This window comes from Osmia lignaria, chromosome 9, assembly GCF_051020975.1.
Source record: "Osmia lignaria lignaria isolate PbOS001 chromosome 9, iyOsmLign1, whole genome shotgun sequence".
NCBI classification, from domain to species: Eukaryota; Metazoa; Arthropoda; class Insecta; order Hymenoptera; family Megachilidae; genus Osmia; species Osmia lignaria.
This window is the reverse complement of record NC_135040.1, coordinates 754076-763862: the sequence shown is the minus strand read 5'-3', so window position 1 is coordinate 763862 and position 9787 is coordinate 754076. Positions and strand designations below refer to the sequence as shown.

The following is a 9787-nucleotide window of genomic DNA, read 5'->3' as shown; positions in this document are numbered from 1 at the left end:
CCGGTGGAGGCGCCCTGGACCGTCGTGGCTGCTGATATCATGGGTCCCTTCCCTCCTAGCAAATCCCAAAATAAATATCTCCTCGTTTTCCAAGACCTTTTCACGAAATATATTGAAGTAAAACCCCTCCATAAAGCCTCTGCCAAACCAATCCTTTCCGCTTTTGAATCCCTCGTCCTCCACCGATGGGGATGCCCCAAATTCCTTCTTACAGATAACGGTACCGAATTTTGTAACAGAGACGTAACGAACAGACTGACGACGTACGGAATCAAACAAACGACAATTCCTCCTTACCATGCCCAAGCCAATCCCGTCGAAAGAGTTAATCGAACCCTTAAAACAATGATAACGACGTTTGTTGGAGAAGACCACCGAAACTGGGATAGACACCTTCCTGAATTTTGTTTTGCCTATAATACCGCCGTACATTCTTCTTCCCTCGTTTCTCCCGCATTCCTCAATTTTGGTCGAAACCCTCGTCCCATCCAAAACCTCCGCCACGAGATTAAATCGGATTCCTTAATAACTCCCCGAAATCCCCAAGAATGGTCCAACCGCATTTCCCGCTTAACCCTTTTATACGATATAGTTCACAGAAATCTAGAAAGGGCTTCCTACCGCCAAGCTTCCTATTATAACCAAGGGCGTCGTGACGACCGTTACCAAATTGGTGACCTCGTCATGAGACGCCAACGAATTCTTTCCTCCGCCGCCCACAGTTTTGCATCCAAACAAGCCCCGAAATTTTCAGGTCCCTACACAATCTCCAAAATCCTTTCCCCCGTAGTTTATGAACTAAAAGGTTCCGACGGAAATACCATTCCAAAAGTTCACATCAAGGATCTTAAACCCTTCCGACCCCCTCCAAACTTTGACGATGCAATGTCCGAAAACCTTTCAATAAGTCAAAATGTTAATGATATTTCACAACCAGGACCTTCCTCACAACCCCTCGACATTCCCACCCGATCAACACCCCATCCAACACCCGCACAAACTCCCCCTTCCACGCCTATCCCCGCTCTGCCTCCTCGCCGAGGACGGGGAAGGCCCCGGAAAATCCCAGCACCCCAACACGTTCCACAGGTCATACACACACCACCCGCTCCTGCTCCACTCCCCCGCCGAGGGCGCGGGAGACCCAGGAAAATCCCGAGGCTCTCGGACAACCAGCAAAATACAATTCCTGTACCCATCCCTACTCCACCCCCTCGTAGAAGACGAGGGAGGCCCTGAAAATACCCCCTTACCCCCTAATGAACGTAATCAGAACGGAACAACCCTCCATACCCCCCCTCATGTCCTTACATATTCCTCAACCTACAAAACTCCCAACAACCAATAAATATCAAACCCCGAAGAGGGGTAACAAATTTGGCGCACAATCCTCGGAAAACCGGGCAACGAATAATGACTAATCAAATGAAATAAAATTTTGTTTTTTCATTCTCTCCATACGCGGGCGGTAAGTGACGATAATATGGATTAAAGACAATAATAGCCCACCCCCACTAGCGTCAACCCTAATAAGAACCCACCGGAAAATCCCACTAACCTAAATGACCCCCAACAGATATGTTCGCGTCAAGGAGAGGAGGACGAGGCCGGGGCGCCAGGGCCCGGGCGAGGAGGCCGACGCCGCGGAGACCGCGGCTGTGTCGGGGCCAACCGCCGGCGTAGACGGCGAGTGTGGCCGTTCAGACGGACTCCGAGGAGTCCGACTATATTACCCCACCCCTAACCCCCACTCCTCCTCCTACACCACCCACCCCCGAACTTCCCCCATCAGCCACACCCTCAACCCCATCCCAAATCGCCACTCCCCCCACCGCCCTACCCACCATCCCCTCACCCTACAAGCCCCAGATAAAAAAATTACTAGCAGCCCTCCGCCGTATCCCCACCCCTACCCCAGTCCCGCATCCCATCCCTTCCCCCCGCAGGAGCACCCCTGAAGACCCTCACCTGGCCGAACTGCGGGCAGCAGCGGCCCGCGTGAGGGCACAGGAGGGCCCAACCCAACCCTCCACCGCGACCACACCAACGCACACCCCATCCCCCTCACACCCCTCCCAAACAGTGGCAATATACCCACTGGTATCCCGTCCCACATCCCCAGTATCCCCCACCCGAGCCCGCTTCCACCTTTTTGAATTATATCCCCTCCCACCTCAAACCCCAACACGTACCCAATCCCCCGTAATACCCCCCCTGATGTCCCTCCGCATCCCACCACCACCCCTAATGTCCCTCCGAATCCCCAGGCCCCGTAATCTCCCCTAAACTTTCCTCCTTCCCTTTCCCTCCCACCTCACGCACACCCCGACACCCCATAACCCAACCCTCCCTTAAAGGACAATGACCATTTTTTTTTTATCTTTATTTTGGACGACCGACCCGTACAAGGACAGACGGACGAACGGACGCGACAAGGACTAACCCCCCCTTTCCAAGCAATCTAAGAGGACCCTCCTCACTCAATCCTCCCCTAACCCTCACAAAACAAAGCTCAGTACAAAGTCCGCGAGGAAAATCAGGTAAAAGACTTATGCAAAATTCCGCCCCAGAATGTAACCCCCTTCTTTTGTTCGGCCAGATGTTAATTCGTTTCCTTACAGGTTCAGCTTAAAACCAACCTCACCAGAGGAACGGCAACAGGAGGGTCGCTCGCGTCCGCGACCCTTCCCCTTGAATGAGAGCGCAGCATGGAAGCGTGAGTGACCGCGACAACACCACGGCTGTACGCCTCTCCTCGCAGTTATTGTTTCCCTTTCTCTTCCCTTTCCCGTTGCATCTACCGTTTCCGGTCAAGGCGGGGGGGTGTTGTAACGTGGTGACACCCGTGCCCCCCGTTACAATCGCTGCGCTTTTCCCATTTTACAATTCCACCCCAAAACCACCCGTAACCCTTCCCTCACCTAACCCTTTCCCCCCTGCTCACCGGTGGCGGGCCGATGGAGGCGACGGAAGACGTACGAGGAATACCCGCAGAAGGAGCTACGAGGCCGGCGACAGACCCCTACCCTTCCTCCAAGGAAACGGAGCAACATGGGACTCCGAAGAAATAGACGAAGCTGCCCAACTGATGCAAAACGTCCACCCGGAGCCATCTGTCGCCGAGCCCGAAGACCTCAGCCCACCCGTCATCGCGGGATATCCGCCAGCCCCATCGACCCCGAGCACCGGTGTATCGAAGATCGATAATCGATTTATCCCGTTGCCGGAAGAGGCCCCCTTCCTAGTCCCATCCCCTCCCCAAAACCATCCCGCGACGGTTTCGTCGTCGCAGCAGCGACGGCGAACCGTCACTTGAGCCCGAGGCTAGCGTTGCGAGTGATAGAGAGATTTTGGGAAGCAATAGAAAGATTTTGGAAAGCGGTAGAGAGAGAGTAAGAGAGAGAGCGAGAAGTTTTGGGTGAGTCCCTTATCGTAATTATTGTATTAGCGAGATCGAGGCAACGGCTACCTTCTCCGCCCGCGCATTGGTCGACATAGGGGCGAGTCCCCCTTTTATTTTCCAAACACAAAGTTTTCCTCATTCGCGTAACGTAGACGAACTTTCCTGCGAACCCCTCCCGACCCTAGAGATTTCCCTTCCCACACTAATCCTCCTTGCGTACTCCCCCGCGAAGTATTGTACGGACGTAAGTGCCCCGAGACCCATCCCCTGTAAGATACCCCCAATCACCCCCCTTTTCCCCTTTTTTGATTCAAATCGCCACAGCGAGTGGCTGGCGCTCAACGTTTGTGAGAAAGAGAGAAAATCGTAGAGTAAAGTCGGCGAAAGGAAATTCCGTATAGAGTGAACCCCCGAAGAGGGTCACAACGTCTGTATGAAAAATTATATTTTTTGATGACTTTTAATATTTGTAAGTGCTTGTCAAAGTTTAAAAAAGAGGTGCCGTAGGTAGTTTGTACGCGCTATTTTTGTATTTTTATGAAAAATCTTTTATCTAGCAGGAATTTACTATACAGGATTGCATTCTATGAACATTTCTGATGAACAAACCATTCATAGAAAGTATCGGTATGGTTCGGTGTTGGAACAAATAAAGAAAATATCCATCGACAACGTGACTACGACGCGTTGCCGCCAGGCGGCCATTGTATGCCTACCTCGCCGCGCCAGTGCTGCAGTGCCGTAACTACGCGTAATCCGTATACCCACGGTATCCTTTAATAACTATTTGCTCTTTAATAGTAAAATTTGATCTAATTGTGATCTGAAATGACATGAATGCTATAACATTGAAATTTATAATTTTCATAAATTATTATAATCATATTTATAACATTCAATTCTATATACCGTTATTTCTTTAAAATCAAAATTTGGATATCACAGTTAGTTTAATCCGAAATCATCTGTTTATTTTTGTAGCTCATTAAAATTCTTACTGTCCGTGCACGTGTTAGGAACACAATTTTAATTTCCAACCCAGACGTGTTTCCTTGCTATCCGAGAATATAAACTTTACTTCAGCAGCATGTTTTTAAAATTTATATCGGGAAAAAACCTAAAACATAATTGAGTCTAAGCATTCAACTCCCTTTTTTGCTTGCTAGTAATGGACTCATCATAAAACGCTTTCGTCCATCTGCGACAGGCAAGGAGCAATAAAAATAAATAAAACTACCCGATCACCGATATCTGCCTTTCACTAGTCACGATCGATCCAAGGATCTCGGCTAAGTGCCGTGTCTTTTGACACAGTCCTCTTGCTAGAAGCTTTCCAGATCCTCTCCACTTCGTGGCATGATCCTTAAAGAATACCGTCTTTATACTTTAAAGCTGTCGAGTAACCCTTAAAGATAATCATCTTTAGGGACTTTCCTTGTTTTCCCGAACTCAGAGAAAGGACCCACATAACTTTTCCAACCCCTGTCACATCACTCTTAGTCCTGGAGTTCGAGACTAGTTTATCGGGATCGGATCATTATCGATCCTACCCTAAAATCCAAAAACCTTGTAACCGCAAAATTTACGACTTCCTTTAAGAATCTAGCCACCGGACCCGTACGTGACTCCGGCTCGCGCTTTTCCCGCCTAAAAACGTCCTTTCCTGGAAAAACCTCCCTACTACTCGACCACCACACCCCAATGCCAAGTATAAAGGCAAGCTCTCCGGAAGAGCAAAGTTAGTCTTAGTTCAACGTTAAGAGTACGGGAAACGTCTGTAAAGTGAAGAATAAATTCTCTACCAAATAACCCAGTCTTGTTATTTGCGATTCGACGACAAAGCAAAGCAACGTCGAGTCGCTTGCCTTTCCCAAACCTTCCCATATTTCCTTTCAAACAATCAATCGTATGGCACCCGATAGCAACGTGACTTCGAGTCACCAGCCATCGACAGGCGTATGGATTGCATCCTTGCAGACGTCCCTCTTGGGTCACACGTAGGCTAAGACCCTATCATAAATCGTTCGGAATCGAAATACGCCGGGCTAATTGCCTTCAACAACCCGTAAAAATAAGCTGTCGCTAACATGTCATGATTTTGGGATTTTCGCCCAAGGCGTGTCCAAAGGACAGGACTCGTCCACCTCCCACATCTTTCAGTAATTTTCATTGGATAACATCCATTTTACAAGTTCTACTCAAAGCCCCTCCCTCAGACCAAATATGTATAAAACACTAGGCGATAGATTTCAGACAGCATTTTGAAATCTCTCAGCAAGAAAGAATCGTTAAACGGCAGCAAGGAAAAGAGAACAGTTTTTATACAATTTAAAGTGCAGTACTTCAGAACACACGAACATTACACGCGATATAAAAACATTTAAATTTAATAGTTACTGTTACGTGGCCGACGGCTTGGCAGCGCGCGTGGCTATCAGAGGCTTTCTGATTGGCGGCCGCGTAACTTATTTTATTATCAATACAACCCGAGCGGTAAGATTGTATTGTGGTAGGAACTGTCACAAGGTTTCACTGGGTTTAAAGGAGAATGCTAATGTGGGTTTGACACAGCAATGTATATATTCTACAATCTTGGTCTATTACAGATGTTGTTGTCGCGAATATAGGTGTATAATGTGATATATTACCTATTTCCACTATGCTCGGTGTTCACGCACTGGCAATGCGGGGGTGTTGTGTGTGGTTGATTGTAATGCCAAATAGAAACACGACTCGCGGATTCTATAAGGTGAATGTTGCTCGAAGGGGACTTCAACCCGATCTCACTAATAGTAACCAACTCACTACCGTACACGACGTGCTCGACACGAGATGAACTCTGGTACTGCCCCCGATCGTTGGTACGAACGGGTTTATATACTAATTAAGAAGGGTGGTCTGGTTACTATTCGAGTGATCAGGCTGGGTCCACCTGCCTCTGCGACAGTTTAGAGTGGTTGCATCTGCTATTTGATTACGGCGGACCCATTGCTTTCCCAAGTGTTTGGTTCTGCTATCGGTGGGCCTTCTGTTTATTACGAGAGTAAATGGTCGGTTTGCCCGAGAGTTTTCCTTTCCAGATGTTTAAGCTTATTTGAAAGGAGACACGTTTGATAAAAACGGTCTGTCTACGTGACACCTCCCCCCTTAGATGAAACATCGCGGTAATCGTGATGCTTTCAATTGGAAAGGAAAACACTCACTAGAATGTGTTGAAGTTTTGGTGTTGTAATGCAATATGTCGGGTGTTATGTGTGATGTGTGTGTACTTATCGCTACGTGTGATGGTTGGTGATGCTGCTAACTGCGGTATGAAGTCGAAGCGTACGTCTGGGTCCAGGCTGCCTCGATCGGATTTGTCTCTCGGTGTACCAGGTTGGTACTATTGCAGGCGGTGGTATGGGTTGGTTTGCTCTTTGGTATTCCATTTCCATGATGATGGCGGCAATACACTCCTCGCAGTGGTAGGCGGCCTGCAACTCCATCAGGGGCGCGCTGCAAATATCGCAGGCCCCAGGCGGATATGCCGTTGGTAGTGGATAGTGTACCTCCACCATGTCATAGATCCTTGCTGCTCCAAGGGCTGCTTCGAGAGCACACTGCATACAGACAATGCCAACGTCTAATCTGTAGCAAGTGCTGCGCATGCACAGGCGGGCCGTCAAGTTCATCAGCAGCTCGATGCGACTGGTGTCCCTCTCAGTTGGTTGTTCCCTGATGTAGCACATTTCGGTCCGCTCAGATAAGTGTTTTGGAAGAATGGTGTAGTGGTCTGCTTTTATACCCGGCCTGGAACCGCGTATCTCATGCCCAACCACGCCTCCGCCACGTTGAATGGTGGTTGTCCTGGTAGACGATCGAGGGCTACATCTGCCACGACCTCACCCTCGCCTCTGATGTTGGTTAGCAGACCCCTCCTTCCTTCCAACACCCTCTTGGCCTGCTCTATCTTCCAGGTCCTGCATACAGGGCGGATACCCCGTACCCGTACCTTGAAGGCCTGCCACGGTAGATTTTGAAAGCGTGGCGGCAAGGTCCGAAGTTGGTCGACCGGTGCCCTTACCACCTTGCCGTGGTCACGAAGAGCCACCTCGAACTGGCCGTCCACCAGGTGTTGAACTTCTCCTCGGACCCAAGTACCTTCTTTACTTCTGTACGCCACCAGACGTCCAGTGGTCAGTCTTCCCTGGTTTGGAAAGTGGAGGTGGCCGCGGTCGCTCATGTACCGATACAGGTCCCGGTACAGTCGCCTAGCTTCTTCCCGACCGTCGTCCACCTGCGCCCAGAATTCTACCGGATTGTCCACGTGGACAATTCCGATCCGAACAGAACTGCTCAAAACTATATTTTTGATGGTGTTCATTTTCTTGAGGATGTCTACTGATGAGACTATGGTGCCGAGAACTGCTTATATAGTCTGAAAACCCTTATCTTACCCCACTCTTATTTCGACTCTTAGAGGAGGGATGTGTAGGAGTGGCTACGGCCCCTTAGAATATTGTGGCACTTGGTCTAGGTGCTGAAGATTTTTCCCTTGGTAAATTTATATTATTTGAATTTGATTCTTCTGAGTTTTTAGGTATTTCTTCCAGTTGCAATTCAATTTCGTTCGGTTTGTCCAAAGGTTTTAGTTTATTAATGATTTTGTGTATATTACTTTTTATTATTGTCCCAATTATTAATAGTAGGATCAAAGATACTACTCCAAACGAGGAAAATGTTGATATTTTTATACGATTTGTGGAAATTTCTTGAAGTTCCAATTCTTTCGCCCGATGCTCCAATTCCTCTAGGTTTGGTGCTGTCGGAAGGTTCTTCCAATTTGTGATTACTTGATCTGTATTAGTGTAATTGGTTTCTAAAACTGATAGGTGATGTTCTGTTATTTTCGGAATGATTACTGATAAATTGTATGACGCTGATGGGTAATGTATAATATTTTCCATGGTTACTATTGTGTCCATTGCTTTTAATTGCATCGCATTTACTGTGGCTCTACATCCCGGTTCGAGGTTGAAAATTCCAGTATTGTAAATGTTTGCTATAGTTGGTTTTTCCCCTTTACAATATACCTGGGCCTTTTTATGGGTTGGCATAAAGAAAAACCAGGTAGCAGGAGCGCTTAACACTTGCCAGAATGGTTGAAGCTTGGTGGTTACCCTTACATCGCAGGTTTCCCAGTTTATGGCGGATGGGTTCAAAAGCAAGGTAGATTCGCAGGTTGCATGACCTTCTACCTGATATAATGGTAATGTTGATGGTCCTATTAACTGATTATTATGAACTCGGCAAACTCCAAGATATTCCTCGGTAGGTAAAAAGTATTGCTGCTCATCTGTAGTGACTGCAATGTATGAAATTTGTGGTTGTATGTACGTAACTACTTCTTTTTCTTTAATAACCTGCTTTGATGGACAAGGATAGATTTTATACAAATTGAACACCTTTTGTTCTAAAAGCGGTATGGTGAGTTCAAATAATACTCTGCCTTTTGCAAATACTACATTTAATTTCGTTAGTTTCTCGATTTGTTCAGTTAATAATTCTTCTGGAGATAATGGAAATTCATAAGTTAAAGATTGTTTGATCTTTAATGCTGACTTCAATAATTGCTGTGGTGAAAAAACGGCAGGATGCATTATTCCTTGTTTCGCTAATAATATTGCGTCTATTAATAATAGTAAATTAGTGCTGTAGTCGTCCAATCCTCTTTCTAATTCTAAAATGGTATCCCTTATAGCTGTTTCAAAACGGAGTTGGGCAATTTCGGACCTAGTGTCTTCTAAGAATCGCGAATGTTCTGATGCAGCTTTTATCAGCTCAGATGTAACCTGTGTTAAATTTACTAATCTTTCGTGTATGGCTGAAAACTCCCCTTTCACAATGTGTATTTGCTTCGAGTTGAGTTCCGTTATTTCAAGTTGATTTTTATATAACTTATTCAATTCCTGGTTGTAAAAATCTGCGTCTTCTTGAGTTAAGGTTCCAAATAATGCTTTGTTGATTGTGCCAATAAATCCGAATGGTGCATTGCGTCGTAATGGTCGTCTTTTTGGAAAGGCATCGTTTCCTATTGCTGTTTGTATTAGATTCCTATACTGCATAGTGTTTTCTTCTCTTTTAAGTAACCGTGGTCCTACTTCCATGCTGAGGCAAGTTTCTAAACCGTGTTTTTTGCAAAGTTGGTTCATGGCCAGAATTATCTGTTCTACTGGTGGTGCATGTGCAAGGTATTTATCAACATCTAATGACGTGACCAATCGCCATTGCGATTGATATGTCCGTATGTCTGACAATTTATCGTAAAACAAACCCGTTGATTGCGCCAGTGGTAACACCTTTGAACCGCCTGTCTGACTCATAACCAGAGCCAGAGGTATCAGA

At 46.8% G+C, this 9787-nt stretch overlaps 1 protein-coding gene across 1 annotated transcript; it reads right to left on the bottom strand.

Moving 5' to 3' along the window:
- Window positions 1-7074: 7074 nt before the first annotated feature.
- Window positions 7075-8841, bottom strand: LOC143305638 (uncharacterized). The gene is made up of 2 exons (XM_076689939.1): window positions 7467-8841; window positions 7075-7403 (listed from the first exon to the last, which is right to left on the bottom strand). Exons 1-2 carry the CDS (start codon window positions 7764-7766, stop codon window positions 7182-7184), a joined length of 522 nt encoding a protein of 173 aa, XP_076546054.1. The 5' UTR covers window positions 7767-8841; the 3' UTR covers window positions 7075-7181.
- Window positions 8842-9787: the final 946 nt, after the last annotated feature.

Excerpts from the sequence above, each read along its gene's own strand:
- LOC143305638 (XM_076689939.1), bottom strand. The coding sequence starts at position 7,766 with ATGAACACCATCAAAAATATAGTTTTGAGCAGTTCTGTTCGGATCGGA. Across the intron at positions 7,404-7,466 it reads TTCGTGACCACGGCAAGGTG|GCCTTCAAGGTACGGGTACG; the intron begins GTAAGGGCACCG and ends CTACCGTGGCAG.